Source organism: Leptodactylus fuscus, chromosome 4 (genome assembly GCF_031893055.1).
Source record: "Leptodactylus fuscus isolate aLepFus1 chromosome 4, aLepFus1.hap2, whole genome shotgun sequence".
NCBI classification, from domain to species: Eukaryota; Metazoa; Chordata; class Amphibia; order Anura; family Leptodactylidae; genus Leptodactylus; species Leptodactylus fuscus.
In genome coordinates, this window is record NC_134268.1 from 82,538,264 (window position 1) to 82,555,131 (window position 16,868).

The 16,868-nt window shown below is 42.4% G+C and overlaps 1 protein-coding gene across 1 annotated transcript in view; it reads right to left on the reverse strand.

The window, feature by feature from the left end:
- FBXO15 (F-box protein 15) overlaps window positions 1-16,868 on the reverse strand; it is a 78,423-nt gene that overhangs the window by 59,814 nt on the left and 1,741 nt on the right. Inside the window, exon 2 of the mRNA XM_075272166.1 lies at window positions 15,057-15,210. Within this exon, the coding sequence (XP_075128267.1) occupies window positions 15,057-15,184 (128 nt within the window). The 5' untranslated portion in view covers window positions 15,185-15,210. The remainder of the gene's footprint in view (window positions 1-15,056; window positions 15,211-16,868) is intronic.

The window sequence follows — 16,868 nt, forward strand, 5'->3', positions numbered from 1 at the left end:
AACGAAAATGGTGGACAGTAAAACTCGGGCATCCCTGCTGACAAATAAAGTTGGTAGGAACCCTGAAAAATCGGATCGTAAATTAGTTTTTTCAACCCCTTATTCTAGACAATTCAATCAGATAAAAGCTATTATATCTAAAAATATGCCCATACTTTTACAAGATCCAATAACACGTACATTATTAAAAGATGGAATTCAAATAGTAGCAAAGAGAGGTTCCTCTTTGGTCAATCAACTGTCCCCTAGTCTATACTCCAGTAAAGATGAATATAAGTCTACATGGTTAAATTACAAGGTTTTTTTTTAAGTGCGGCTTACCACGGTGTGCCGCTTGCCGATATGTTAATAAAACAACTACATTTTTTAGTTCAGATAACATTTATGAGTTTTCAATTCTGTCCTTTTTAAATTGCAACACAGATCACGTGGTTTACGTGATTGAATGTATTGAATGTAAATTAAAATATGTGTGATGCACGATTAGGGCGGTTAAAGTGAGGATTGCTGAGCATATTGCGGGCAGTAGCAAAGAACATGATAATACTTCGGCTGTATCTCAACATTTTTTCTTTAAACATCACGGCAACGTATCCAGTTTGAGGTTTTTTTGCAATCGAGCGAGTGAAAAAACCTCCACGGGGGGGGGGAGATTGGAGGAAAAAGGTTCTCCTTCGAGAAGCCTTTTGTATTAGAAAATTAAAAACTAGGTGGCCGTCTGGTCTTAATTTGAGGTCGGATCTAGCCTATATTTATTAAAATTTTTTACATTGTTATAGGTTGATCAGGCTATAGGGATTTGGGCATCTTTTCCATCTGCATCCACAGTATTCTATCAGGATGTATAGGTATATGGCATTTACGTGTTATATTATATTTGGTCATATCATCTAATACTTATATTTTTGATCCGGTATAGAGGTGGTTCTCATGTCGGTATACTTCTTCTCCTTTTTCAGCTAAAACACATCGTTTACCTGATATGTCTGTGTAGTGCATGGGGTGGAGTTTTATTCTCCGGTCATGTGATAGGTGTCACGTGACCGGGGTGGTCAGGTGATCGGAGTTTGCTAGACGGGGTACCATGGTTACTTGTTGTATCAGGAAGTTGGTCGTACATTGGAAAATCAACAAGGAAGTGAGAAAGAGTACGTGTAGACTTACAGGCGCACATATTTCTGTGGGTGAGTAAGTGAGTTTCCATCTTTCATCCCTTATTTGTTATCATTCATTTTTTTCTTTTTTCTTCTTTTTTCTTTTCGTTTCCACTGGATTAGGTTTCTTGTCAGGCATTTGCGATCGATGTAATTATAATGGGTTGGTATATGACTATTAGTAGTGTGTGGGTTCACACTTGATTGGAGGTTCGTTTTTATATGTGCGTTAGTCCGCGGGATGTGCATTCATATATTTATGTGTATTTTATGTAAATGGTTACTTCTCGCCCTTATTTATTGCAGCACATTGAGTTATGTAGATTAATTTATAGTATGTATAATGATTATGCAAATGTTCATTGTGTGTGTTTATAATGAAAGGGTTAACAGAACAAGCGGGAGGTGGAGTCATCTCGATGTAATGGTTTAAAAGATCAGTGTGTGGTTACATGTTTGAGCCGAGAGGAAGGGACTAGCGTCCCGAAACGCGTAGCTTTTTGTACAAAGATATGACATCTGCTACTATGTAACTTCTTTTATTTTTTATTTAAATAAAAGTTATATTTTATTTACTGCGGACTCTTCATCCATCTGGATTCAGCTGGCTACATTTTATCGTTGTCTACTTATAAATATGCATACCTTCAGAAATTGTGTTATACCATGCCTGATGAAGAGACCTAGTAGTCTCGAAAGCTTGTAATCTGTCATCATTTTTGTTAGCCATTAAAAAGGTATCAACTACTGAAGACTCTCAATCTTTATATTTCATATCCACTGGCTAATACGGTACAAAGATATGTTGTAGTCTAAGTTTTTTGGGGAAAAAAAAGAAAAACACATCTGTCCTAATATCCAATTATGTTTATACGATCTCCAAACATCTGAGTATAAAGCAATGGACAGAGCCATGCTCGATGCTCTGCAAGTGCACACGTACATTCAATCTTCATCTTACGCCACTGTACAAAGGGACAATGTCACAAACACTTATTTTTGCCTAGATCAGCATGCTTACAATGTAAACAGCTCTTCATGTGTAATAAAACTCAACTTTTACTGTGTGGATGAGTTTAAAATTCCGAAGCTGAGACCAGTTTTTGTGTAAAGACATTGAGGAAGGTCTTGAAGCACGGCAAACGCAGCCTCATGCATCTTTCTAGGAGGAGAGCTCATTAGTGAGATCAGCTGAATAAAGTGCTAAAGTGCAATAATGTTGATTCATGGCTCCCCAGGTGAAGGCTCTTTCCTCTGCCTGGGAAGCATGGAGTAACATTATAGACATCAGCTCTTTATTGGACTGCTCTGTCTAATTACCCTTCTTTCTGGCAAGATGCATGATGCCATTTTCATTGCATTGAAGAACTTAATTAGGTTTGATTTGCAAATAAAATCCACAAACGGAAAGCCTTGTCAGGTTTTTTTCTGGTTCTTAGTCTTCTGGTGTTGTTACCCCCTTTGTTTGGATATATTACAGTACATATCCTTAATATGCTTTGAAGTTGGTAATTAAAAAGACTTATCTACTTGCACCTTTCAGATTAGCTTGGATCAATGGCTAGATGAATGAACATTTGGTTAAATGGACTGAAAGTGGGAGAAAAGGGGCCAGTACACAGTGATCCTACACCTGCAGTGCCCAAATGCTGCAAATTGGAAAAAACTAAGTATTAACCTGTAACACTGTGTGGCATATCTTTAGAATCTTTATACCGCCTTCTATTTGGCTTACACAGAGACAGAATTTTTACGACACAATCTTGGTGCATTTTTGGCACCGTGTGGCACATTTATGTTCCTTTTCTCAGAATCCACACCCACATGTCTAGCAAATCAAAAAAGCTGAATAAATATAACATCATGTACTGATAACCATAGAGTAGGGCCCCTTAAGACATTTTTGCAGCAGATTAGCGCCAGTGGACTTGCCAGGAGGTGATCCACTATGGATGAGAGTTAAAGGGTTTTTTCAAGATAATGATTTTAATGACCCTAGAAAAGGACTTAAGCATCAGATCGGAGGATATCTGACATGCAGCACCCCCACTAACCTGCTGTTTAAAGAGGCTGCAGTATTTGGATAGGCACTGCAGCATGTACACCATTTATTAAGCATAATGCCTTAAAATCTACACCTACTGTATAATTACAATATATACAAAGCACACTTGGTATTGCTATTCTACCCTATTCAGTACAGTGAACATGATGTTGCTGGCCTGCAGAGCAGAAGCCACACTAAGCGAAGTGCTACTGCTGCTTCAAACGACTGAGCTGTGGGGGTCTCGGGTGTCAGTCTAGGCATGTCTAAGCAGTATAAGACAGAAGGCCACAGTTTATACCAAAGTATAGGTACATAGCGGCATATATGGCCCACTGAATGCCACTATTTTTTGGGTAGCCCACTGTACAGAAAAACACAGTCTGCTGCTCTGATCAGTACTTTACAATTAGAAACAGAATGATGCGTACCATACATAGAAAGAGTAGAGGGACACTTATTTGGCCCCAGTGGAGGAATGGGGGGGGGGAACTATGGCTACATTCAGCATATGTAATTGGAACATCCCTGGTGTACAAAATTGCATATGTTCACTATCCTACAACAATTTAGCCTGTAGTGCTTAGAAGATTAAAAAGGATGTCCTACAATAACAACTTATCTATACACAGGATAGGTCATATGTAACTGACCAATTGCTGTGGGATCCACCGCTGAGAGCCCCATCAAACCCAAGAAGAGTGGTCTAGCGTTCTCCATTTAAATGGGGCAACAGTCATGCATGTGTGCTGCAACTTTTCAAAATCTATGGGATTGGGAGACTGAGCCTTGTACTATTTCCATCAGTCCAATGTACATGCATTTATGACCATTGCTCTATTCAAAGGTGGGACAATTGACTCCTGTTCTTGTGATCGTTGGGGGTCCCTCCCATCAGACACTTATTGCCTGTCCTGTGGATAACTTCTTTCACTTCACTACAAACAAGTGAATCAAAAATGGTGAAAAGAGTTTGTCAAGAGGGTTTTTAAAAGATCACTATAAACAAGAATAAGTACAGATCTTGAAATAGTGGTATCTGAAGTACAAAGTATATTAGCAAGTTACAGAATCTTTTAGATTTTACTGTTTTGCCTTATTTACATAAAAATAACTGCAACTGAAAAAATGTATGAAAAGTTTTGCAAAGCTTATGGTATGTTGCAGTCGTAATTCAGCAGGGAGAACACAAAACAGCATCTACTTATCTATTTATTACTGGACTCATACATAATAGAGCATGTACTGTACACACTTACTGTATCTATACGCATACACTTCCATACACTCATTCATCAGGACTTACAGGCTATGCACTTTGTCACCTTTGTGGAAATGCAATATGAACAATTGAGTCTGGAGATCAACGCGTTTCCCAGCTACATCACTTGATGTACAATGTTTATTGAATCACTGAGCTAGGGGATTTTACAGTGACAATATGAAGAATTTTTCATAGAGGCACTTGTAAAGAGTTTTCCATATATGCTTATCTTAAACTTTAAAGATGGTATCCTAGAAAATGTAGAATTCAGACATTATTAGCTTCCTGATGAGAAACAGCAACCTTTAAAGATTAGGGTCTTTTGTATTTATTGAGGAAAGTGTTAGCTGTGACCCAACAGATAACAAAGAACAGTGGCGTAACTAGGAATAGCGGGGCCCTGTGGTGAACTTTTTACATGCCCTCCCTTCCCCAAGAAGGGTACATGGGTGTGCAAGCTGTGTGTGATAAAGGTGGGAATGGGGGAGCAGACTTTCTCACACACAGCCTGCACACCCATGTACCCCTCTCGCTCACAGTATGCACCCCCCCCCTCATTCCCCCTCTTGCTCACAGGCAGCCTGTAACCCATTCCCCCCATTTTACACTGACCTGTACAATCCGGATAGCTCCGCCCACACAATACTCTGATTCTATTTTAGCAGTTTAAAGGACCTTGATGACATCATGACGCAGGTCCTGTAACCTACTAGGATAGATGCTGGCACAAGTTATCAGGGCTTGGGGACATCGGGCAGGAAATAGAAGTTTCTCCTGCCCGCTGTCACCATGCAAGTGCCAGGAGGCAGGGGTCCGGACAGCAGGCAGCCCCTGCTTTGGTACAGTAGTGAAGCCAGCAATTGCTGGCTTCACCACTGTTAAAAGATGGACTGTGGAGGAGGCAGCTCATCTCCGCATGCATCTTCAGGTAGCACCCGGTTCTGCAGTAAATAGGGCCAGTTACCTGCTGATGTTACTCCAGCAGGTAATGGCCTATTAAAAAAAATCTGCAGTGGTAGCGTCTGTCACCGGGCCCCATATTTCCCCGGGCCCTGTGGCAGCCGCTACTGTTGCTACCCTGGTATTTATGCCCCTGATACAGGAGGTTTTGCTAAGTGGCTGAAGGTCATAGAACAATTAACTTAATAGCTGCCAAAAAAAACTAAAAAGGAATTATCTCTGATGGATAATGAACGAGCTTTCTATGCTGCACATTAAAAATCTAATTTTATGCATATTAGATAAATGTTGCTCAAACGCACCAATTTCGCCCAGTTGGTCAACCTTCTAAAGCGTATAGGGAATTTGCAACTCTTCACCCAAGGCAGATGAGGAGGAAGAAGAGCAGGCAGTTTTTAACATGCCAATTTTTTTTTTTTTGTCACAAAAATCAGCATTATTGTTACTTACCTAAAGTGAAAACTTGCATGCTTGGCTATACTGAGGGGTCTGCTGTTCAAGGTAGCACATTTTAGGTCACAAGGCTGCTCACAGTAGCAAGAGCAACATGCTGCCTGGCGTTGGTAAAAGATGACTCTTGAGATACTTTGGATAAAAGACTGTACCACTGGTTCTATGAACAAAACAATGTAACGCTGAGCTGCTAGTGTACCTGAAATGCCGACTAGTGGGTTCCAGCTATAAATGATTCCACAGCATAATCCCAGGAGCAAGACCGGTGTGATGTACCCTTGTGAAGGAGCCTTCATGGGGTTGCTCATGTGATGACCAGATCGATCTCTGGCTATCACTACATCTGAGACAAACACAGGACTAATCACTGAAGAGGACAGACTTCCATTCTAGCCTCTATTGCCACTTTGTGCAACATGAAACCTTTGAGAATAGAGTGAGGCCAATGGAACACCTGTAGCTGGACGTCTGGCTCACAGCTAAAAATTGTGCAAAAACGTTCTGATAGTTTGTGTCAATGCCATTTTCCACCCTAGGCTTGGGATGTGACGTTCAATTTTACTTTGCTGTACAGAATAGATAACTATGAGCCATTCTTCCAATCAGACGATCTGTCCCGTTCAGTGTTTCGGGACAACCATCCAACAACACTTGAACCAATTTTTGAGTTTTCATGTGGCTAAAAAAAACTGGTTTTCAATCTTGCTTTTATACTCCCCACCCCATAACACAGAATGAAGCTAGCTGCTCAAAATGCTACTAAACTATTTGCATATCTTTACAGTTGTCTGGGTTATTTTTAATATTTGCTTTATCCTTGACATACATGCGTGATTATCACGGGCCAACAGATTGCACTGTATGGATCAGCTGTTTGAGGCTGCATTAAATCCCCATACTATATTGTGTATGGATCTAGAAGCTGATAAGTTCTGTACACAGCATAGAGGCTGAGGAGCATTACTGCAGCTTAGATCCCGCTGACTTTAATGGGAAATGAGCTGCAGTAACGTCAGCTGGCCACTACAAAATACAAGATACAAATGTGCTTTATTAGCATTACCAAAGAAAAACATTTGGTGTTGCCAAAGTAAAGAGGGGATTGGGGGGTGGTGGAGGGGGTTGGATATGGGATTCGTGGGTTGGGGGTTTGAGTGTCCTTAGGTCTCGTCATTCTTGTTTGGGGCGTGAGGGTATCGGTGTGTATGGGGTAGACGGGTGACGGAGGGGCTTCATGGTCTTTTGGGTGGTGAGTTTAATAGTCCATGGGGTTGGGGGGGTTTGATAGTCCATGCGTTTCATCTTCCTCTTAGTTGGTGGCAGCTGGACACGTATTGGGCAGCGATCTCCACAGTGGTCTCCTCCTCTCCCAGTAGGATGTTTCCTCTTTTCGTCTGCGGATGTGAAATCTGGGATGTGGGCAGAGAGTCTTTGGTAGTAGACGGCCCTCATGGCTGAGTATTTGGTGCAGCGTAGCAGGAAGTGGGTCTCGTCTTCAAGGGCCCCTTGGTCGCAGTGCTGGCACAGTCTGTTCTCCCGTGGCTTGTACGTCTGTTGGCCTGTTTCGATCTCTAGGTTGTGGGCGCTCAGTCTGTACAGGCTCAGGGCTTGTCTGTATTTGGGGTGGAGTATTCTCTCTAGATAGGTGGCCATGGTGTAGTCCCTTTGTAGGAATTGGTACACGGTGAGTTTCTTGGAGTTATTTATTTCGTTTCCCCATTCTTTGATGTACTGCTCTCTGTTTGCCTCTGTGGTCGCCTTTATTTCAGCCTTGGTCATCATCTGTTGGTGTTGGTTTGGTGGTTGGCTGTTTGGTTGGGGGGTGTCTGGTTTGCTAAGGTCTCTGTGGCTCAGCCAGGCTTGGTGGTGGTAGGAGTGGGGGGTTGCTGCCCTGAATGTGCGCCTGGAAAGCTAGAGCACTCTTCTGTATGGCGAGCCTGCCTAGCTCTGCCCTGCTGGCCATGTTGTGGGTGTTGCGGTGGACATGGAGCAGGTATTTGCAGAACTCCAGGTGGAAGGTCTCTGTTGGGCTAGAGTCCCATTTTGGCTGATCTGGGTAGGTGGCTGGGTCCCAAATCTCATTGCCATAGAGAAGGATCGGGGAGATGACTGCGGCAAATATCTTCAGCCAGACCCTCACCGGTGGTTTGAGGTGGTACAGTTGTCTTCTGATGGCGTAGAAGGTTCTGCAGGCTTTTACTTTCAGGATTTCTATTGCTGTTTTGAGGTTTCCTGATTGGCTGAGCTCCAGCCCCAGGTAGGTGTAGCTGTTGGTTTTCTCTAGAGTGGAGCCGTTCAGTGTGAATTCTGGGGTGGGGGCTTTGTTGTGGCCCTTCTTCTGAAATACCATGACTTTGGTTTTTTTGTTGTTGATAGGTAGGGCCCATGTGGTGCTGAATTTTTCCAGCACTGAAAGGTTTTCTTGGAGGTCTTTCTCGGTGGGGGACAGGAGTAGGAAGTCATCGGCATATAGCAGGAACTTCACCTTACGGTCATTCAGGGTGAGGCCTGGGGTTGGTGATGCCTCCAGGACTGTAGCCAGTTCATTGATGTAGATGTTGAAGAGCGTTGGGCTCAGGCTACAGCCCTGTCTGACCCCTCGGGCCTGTTGGAAGTATGCTGTGCTTATCCCGTTCACCTTTACACTGCAATGGTTTCCAGTGTAGGAGCTCTTGATGACGTCATACGTTCTTCCTCCTATTCCACTCTCTAGAAGTTTCAGGAGCAGCCCCGGGTGCCATACAGAGTCGAATGCCTTCTTGAAGTCCACGAAGCAGGCAAATATTTTGCCTCTTTTGGTGTTGTGGATGTGGGTCTTGATGAGGTTGTGCAGGGTGTAGATATGGTCTGTGGTGTGGTGGTTTGGCATGAACCCTGCTTGGCTCTTGCTGAGGACCTCGTGTTGTGTGAGGAAGGTGAGGATTCTGTGCTTGATGATGCTGTTGAACAGTTTCCCCAGCGTGCTGCTGACGCAGATCCCTCTGTATTTTTTGGGGTCATATTGCTCTCCATTATTGTAGATGGGGGTTATGAGGCCTTTGTTCCAGTCTTGTGGGAAGTGTCCTGCATTGAGGATGAGGGTGAAAAGCTTTGCCAGTGCTGCGTGTATTGCTGGAGGACTGTATTTGATCATCTCTGGTAGGATGCCTTCAGGACCGCTGGCCTTTTTGCCTTTCAGCAGGGCAATTCTTTCTTGTATATCTTTTATGGTGATTGGTGAGTCCAGAGGGTTCTGGAAGCCCTTAATAACTTTCTCAATGTCCCTCAGTTTGGTGATTATCTGTTGTTGTTCTGAGGTTAGGTCTTCTTCAGGGGTGTTTTTGTAGAGACCTCTGAAGTAGCAGTGCACAAAGTCATCTGTTTGCAGATCTGTGCAATGTATAGTTAGGAGAACCAATGCAGCAATAAACAACTGATCCCTGCAGACACCAGACATCAGTCTATATCAACATTTTTCATCTTTCAATAGGCGCTGCTCCTTTGATTTTGGCACAGCTGGAATTTTACATTTAGAAAGGTCCTCCTTAAATTTATTTGTCCCACAGGGTTGTATCAGTTCATCACTGACGTCCCCCACTACTCTGCACAAGTGATCATGAGGGCACAACCACAGTGTCCACAGGCTCACAGCATCGTAAATGTTTATAGACGGAGGCTACAGATGTTCTAATGATGCCTAAAGAAATAGAAATGCAGGTATAACATCTTTAAAATAAAAACCTGAAAGGTTTTTGTTTCTTTCATTAACATTCTAATTATTTACAATGTATACATTGATAAAGAGAATTTTAAAAAAGTTACCCATGGAAAAAGCAGTTGAAGAATTGGCCCATTGACCACTGAAAAAACAGGAGCATTACTGAAATTGGATGCTGACACTTCCAGTCTTGGCATGTGTGTACTAAACCCTGAAGCGGTCATAAACACAGGCACTTATACAACAAACAATTACATTAATTGAATTTCTAAGGGCAAAAGGTTACTTTAACCATGCAGCAACTTAAATGAGATTCTACACACTGCAAGGGGAACGTGAAATTATCTTCTTTTTGGATGTTTTGTTAAAGGCAGTCTATCACGGTGAAGCATATTAAACTAGCAACACAGTTAGATAGTTCAGGTTCACCTGAATATAACATCTTTTTCTCCATGAAAATTTTTGCCGCCATTACCAAGAAATTTATTTATTTCACAATATGCAAATAAGCTGTCTGGAGCACCAAGGGCGACTGTGTTGCTCCAAATTGATGCCCCACACTCTAATATGCCAGTTTTGTCTGCATTGACGCACAATGTTTGCTAAATATCTATCATGAAATGTTACTCCACTTTCTAAGCCACCCACTGACTGCAGTGAGGTTACAACAATTCTTGCAAATTTTTAAAAAGTCGCAGTTGATAAATCTGCAGTCCAGACAGCTAAAGACACTAACCATGTCAGCTTTCTCACCCACTTTTGAAAAGGAGAATGTATGGTGCAGAAATTAAAAAATTGCAGAATTTTTGTGCAAATGAACTAAATGAGTTACAAATCCCTGCAGAATTATGGAGTACAAACAGAGCTGATTGATTAATTTCTTGAATTACTTCACAGTGTTTCAGACAATTAAATTTTTTAATAGAATTGTCTAATTTTATTTTCCCAATCTTCCGTAATTTTACGTTGAATGCCAGGCTTTAAATATGGCACCCGCGTCAGGAGCTGCTACCCGAGCAGGTGCTATAGCGGGTGGGGGAAGTCTCTGCTGTTTAACACAACAGAGACCAAGCAACAGTGCTTGTGATCAGAGCCATCTCTGATCACAGGCACCTAACCCCTCAAATGCTGTAGTCAGACGTGACAGCAGCTCTAATGGTTTCCGTTCCATTCACTCCCCCCCCCCCCCGACATCCCCTCCGCATCTCCAATTGTCCCCTGTGCTTCTTGACTACAGGAGTTGTTTGTTTGCTGTGGCTTTCTGAAGGCTCCTGTGTTCGCCATAGTATATACCGTATTTTTCGGACTATAAGACGCACTTTTTTTCCTCCCAATATGGGAGGAAAAATGTGTGTGCGTCTTATAGTCCGAATGCAGCGTGTGCAGCGTCTGTGTCCTGTCTATGAGAATCAAAAGGAGAGCAGCACAGTGCCTGCCTGGTCTGCCCCTCCTTCCCTGTCTGTGTCACGTCATTGCAGGAGCGAGATATGAGGGGCAGGGAAGTAGGGGCGGGCCAGACAGGTGAAGGAAGCGTGGTTTCAAGCTTGCCGAGAAAACCACGGCTCCTTCTCCCGTCTGGCCCGCCCCTCCTTCACTGCCTCTCAGATCTGGCTCCTGCAATGAAGCCACACAGACAGGGAAGGAGGGGCGGGCCAAACGGGAGGAGGAGGCGTGGTTTTCTCGGCAAGCTTGAAACCACGCCTCCTTCACCCGTCTGGCCCGCCCCTACTTCCCTGCCTGTGTGGCTTCATTGCAGGAGCAAGATCTGAGAGGCAGTGAAGGAGGGACGAGCCAGATGGGTGAAAGAGGCGTGTTTTCAAGTTTGCTTAGAAAACCACACCTCCTTCACCCGTCTGGCCCACTCCTTTTTCTCTTCTTGCATAGCTTCACTGCAGGGTGTCTCTTTCCATCCATGGATGAGATTATATATATATATATATATATATATATATATATATATATATATGTGTTCAAATCACCCCCATATCCCTAGAATACATAAAACAAAAACATTACTGTTGAAACACATACACATTTGGTATCCCTGTGTCCGAAAGCCCCTGGTTCTATTTACATTGGTGAAATATTATATTATTAGGTTATGAAATATTTTACCAATTTTTTTTTGCTTAAAATTTTTTTTTCCCTATTTTCCTCCTCTAAAACCTTAGTGCGTCTTATGGTCCGATGCGTCTTATGGTCCGGTGCGTCCGAAAAATACGGTAATCATTTTACCATAGGTCACAATACAGTAGTATTGTAGTCTATGGTAGACGGGATCTACAGATCGCTGTTTCAATCTCAGTAGGAGAAGTTGGGGAAAAAAAAGGAAGAAGTGAGAAGTCAAATTACCCTCCGCTTCTCTATAAAGCATATAAAAGTAAATAAAAATAAATAAAAAAAAAACACATCCCTGTGTCATTAAATTCCCGGGCTAGAAAAATATAGACTGATTGAACTCTCCACCAGGGTTCCGATATCCAATTCCCCTAGAAATCAAGAGAACAAACGACCAAAAATCCTCCTAAAGTCTCCTTGTCAATGTAGTGCCAGTGGACTTGGGCGACTGCCGCTCCATTCACATCTACGGGACTGTAATTTCCGGCAGCTCTCATAGATTCCAAGAAGCGCACTGGCTATCCATTCATAGGCTTTAAGGGAGACTTTTGGTCCCCCATCCTACTGATGACTGGGGACCCGGCAGTTAGGCTCCCGGTGATAGGACACTTATCCCCTGTCCTATGGATAGAGCATAAGAGTCCTTAATGGCACAGCCCCTTTAATTCCCACTGCGTACCCTCCATCACAGCAATCATCCACAGCCTGTTTAGCTAACTGTTTATTAGGAGTTTCTCCTCCAGCCACAGTCTACAGTCTTTCACTGTGGTCAATAGTTGTGTGATAACAAAAGGAATTCTGTATTAAAAAGATCCCATTCCTCCAGTTCCACCTCACTGAACAAGCAAGTTGAAATTAAATTGAAAATCGCCTATAAAAAAAAAAAATTTAAAATTCATTTTTTGAAAAATTGTCAAGCTCCAAGTGCAGGGTTTGATAAATTTCTCTCTCTGATTTTTAGAAGGAAATCTCCCGTAAAAATGAAGACCACCACTGCTCACATAGGACCACAATTATTAATTAGTTGTGCCAGAATGTCAAGTCTATGCTGCGTTCGCTAAAGGTTGAGCAAGTGGGTAGTGGTTTTCCACAAGTGGGGCAGCCAGTATCTTTTAGGCATATATATTAAGCCAGACAAAGAAACTCATTTTTGCACAAATCTATGCATGCTTACTGTATAGCAGATGTAGTTTTCATTTTCTATCTTTTGAACAGCAAAAATACTTCAAACTTATCCTGGCTTTTCTGAGACATCAATGTGGTTTCCCCAGTTTCTCCATCTCCCTCCCTCTCAGCAATTTTGCCTGCTGTCTCTTCTTATCCCTTCCAGGATTCTACAATAAGTTGGTGGGTGGGCTTTGACTATTTGAAGTACAGGACACTATGAAGTACCTCAGTAGATATAGACATTACGATTACTAAAAATCTATAGTAATGAAAATCAAATAATATGCAGAGTAAATGTATATTCCATTACATAGGTTTATAGAAAACACTTACAGGCTCCCAGACAATGGACTTGCAGTAAACTCAATGTTATCTTTGTGTTTACAACGAGAGATAACAACCACTGTGGAGTCTTTATCAGCAATTAACTGATCTAATAACCGAAACAGTGCCTCATATTTCCTGGTTATGCGAGTCCGACTGTATACGAAAACTTTATGCTAATGATTACAATAACAATAGAGCTATCTGAGGCCCTTAATCACCGGTCTATAATGACCTGTGGGCTGTTTAGTGTCGCAAATAGAATGGAAAGGTTTCCTTTAAAAGTTACTGTATATACTCGAGTATAAGGGCTCGTTCACATCTGCGCCGGCACTCCGTAGTTCGGGTTTCCGTTTCCTGCCTAAAACAGAGGCAGGAGACGGAAACCTGCAGGAGTCTTTCATGCCCATTCATTTGAATGGGTGAGAAAGCTGTCCGGCCGTGAGCGGCGGTGAACGTTTTAGGCTCTCCGCCGCGAAACCGGGTTTTATAATCCGGACACAGAGTCGGACATGCAGTACTCTGTGTCCGGATAAAAAAAAAATCCGGTTTCACGGCGGAGAGCCTAAAACGCTCATTACCGCTCACGGCCGGACCCGGTCTATGGTTTGCGTCTTCTGGCATGCAGAAGACGGAAACCATAGAACGGAGACCCCGAACGCAGGTGTGAACCTAGCGTAAGCCAAATTTTTCAGCACAGTTTTTGTGCTGAAAAAGCCCCCCTCGGCTTATATTCAAGTCAGCAAAAAAAAATATATATATATATATATTTTTATTTTTTTTTAAGGAGGGAGGGGGGGTGTCTATGACCAGCCACAATATCAATGTATAGAATCTCCCATAAAATAGTGCAAAAAAAAATAAAAATGAAGATTTAAAAAAAAAATAAAAGTTCTAAATCACTCCTTTCCCTAGAATATAATAGGAGCACTGCAGATACCCTATATTCAGCCAGATTGAATTCCAAGTGGGGGAAGAAAAAAAAACAGTCCTCAAGCTCAAGGAAGGGGCAGACAGACAACCAAAACACCCCCTCCCCCTTCCCCAGCACCCAGCATCTACTGCACCCAAAAATTTCTCCTCCACTGATTTTTTTGGGTGGACACTGTGCCACATTCAACCGTGAAATCTAAAGTATTAACAGTTGCGATTGGACTATGCACCAATCACAGCTGTTAGCGAAGGGTGCCTGGGGTATTACACAGCCACCATTTGCCAAGTATGGACAAGGATCAGCTCCTGAGCACTCGCCATACACCCCCTCATGCCGTACATGTAAGTGAATTTGCATGGAGGGGTTAATTCAAAGGACATTAAAAATATTGGGGGACATTCACTAAATAAAATTTCCCAGCGGAGTTCTGAATTAATTACACCAAAAAACATGCAACAAGCATTTATCAAGTTCCGTTATGTGGCAAAATAGTGCAGGAGAGATGAAAACCAGGAACCATTGATTTCCTATGTGGTGGTGGACATTTGGTTAGAGTTTTTCACCCAACTATCTGGTTGTCATTCATACACATACCTCTAAAATAAATTAAACACACTGAAGAGTACCTAACCTTTATGTTTTGTCCCGCTGGATTAATCGTTTTACACATATTTAACACTTCATGGAGTCCAGAGGGATTTGCAATACAGACTTTTTATTGGCTTTTATCTTTATATTTGTTTATGAAAAGTTAAGTTTTATACACATTTTTAGAGACCTATCCCTGTTCAGCAGTTGCTTCATAATTTTGATAGTGTCTATTATGTCAATTACTTCACATACTGTATATATATTTCATCTATTTCAAGGATAGTTTATAATATATGATGAATCCTATAGAACCAGAAAGAAAAAAAGAAAAATTAACATGTTATACTTACGATCTATGCTGTATTTTCAAAGTAGCAGTCTCAGAAGGCAGTGAGGGAGACGAGGTCTGTGATGTTGCTCCAGGTTTCTTCGCCTTTCGGATATGCTGTTGAAGAATCCATCCTCGTCCTGATGCCATTGTATAGTGAAGGTCTGAACATTTACCTACAAAAAGAAATATATAACACTTTTGATGGTCAGTCACATCCTTTGGGGGACACAAAAGTTGACCTTGCCACATATCACATATGGAAAGGACCAGCACAGAGGGCTGACATAATAACACATTTATATCTGCATACTTGGTTCTCTTCATATATTTTTAATGCAGAAAGAACAGACCATGGGATCCCCAAAGTAACTAACACACCTCTACAGGAATCTAACCCGCCTTAACATCCACATACTCTCTGACTCTCTTCTACCGCTATCTGTAACATCCTCACTCCAGGACAAAGATGCTGCCACTGTCCTTCTACAACACCCCACCATTACTTTAGCCCTGGATCCAGTGACCCCCCACCTTACAAACACCAGAATTTGACCAAGCAATAGACAACTGTGGCATACAGTCCCGACAAAACAGGGATATGACTCAAGGATTGAAGAATATCTGTGGGAGAAAAGCCACTCCTAGGATGACTTTATCAGTTACAAGCAGAAAGTCTTTAACTTCAAGAATAGACTCACCTCTGGAAAACTCATCTACTTCACTATATTCACATCTTTCCTATTCAACAACCCCAAACAGTTATTTATCTATGTAAAGACTGAGCCAATTTCCATTTTTGCATGTGCCATTTTTTTTTTTATCCCCAACAGTATATGACTGCCTTTATTGCCCGCCCCCCCTTTCCCAACAGTATATGACCCCAGGGTCCTTCCAGATAGAGGTATAGAGATATTTGATTTGATTAGAGGAGAAGCACTTTTAGACAATAGAAAGAGAGGTATTCTGCTGAACTACCAGGAGTGAGGAATTTCTCAACTGCCCTCATCCATCATAGCATGAGAGGAATGGACCTCAAAGGACTGACTCAAACGGAGCCGCCTCCATCTGGGGTCCATCTGCATTGACCTGAGCAATTTATGGAAAATAATCAATGTCGGCTCAATTAATTGATATGAGGGTATCATATTGATTATGTCAATTATGTTCTTTCATGCCATCCTGTCTCACACTGTCATTTGCTGACAGCTAGGTGGCTAGATCATTTTTAAATAAGCATATCTTTACATAGCTTTTAGAAAGGCTATTCTAGGCATATCTGTCATTCAATGATCCTTGCAGCCGTTTTTTAATAAGCCTGATTTTCTTGATATGGTAATTGGGGCTCGTTCACATCTGCGCCTGGTCTCCGTTCTGCAGGTTTCCGTTTCCTGCCCGAAACTGGGCAGGAGATGAAAACCTGCAGTCATTTTTCGCTCACCGGCGCTCACGGCGGACTCGGTCTGACAGGTTACCATCTTCTTCATATGGAAACCTCAGAACGGAGATTGAACGCTGGTGTGAACCCAACCTAACTCTTCAGGGAGCACCTCTGCGTCATCAGCCGCCTCCGTTTCTTACTACCCCCTTCTTTACAGACGATTCCTCCTTCTACAGTTCTTCAATGCTTCCAGAGCAGCTAGTCACATACAGCAGAATTAAAATCTCGCACATGCGCTGTACGTGGCTAGCTGCTCTGGAAGCAGTGAAGAGGTGTAGAAGGAGGGATCGTCTGTAAAGAAGGGGGCAGTGAGAAACAGAGGCGGCTGATGACGCAGAGGTGCTCAGGGAACAGGGAAAAAGCTTCCGGTGCTCCTTGAAGAGTAATTAGCAT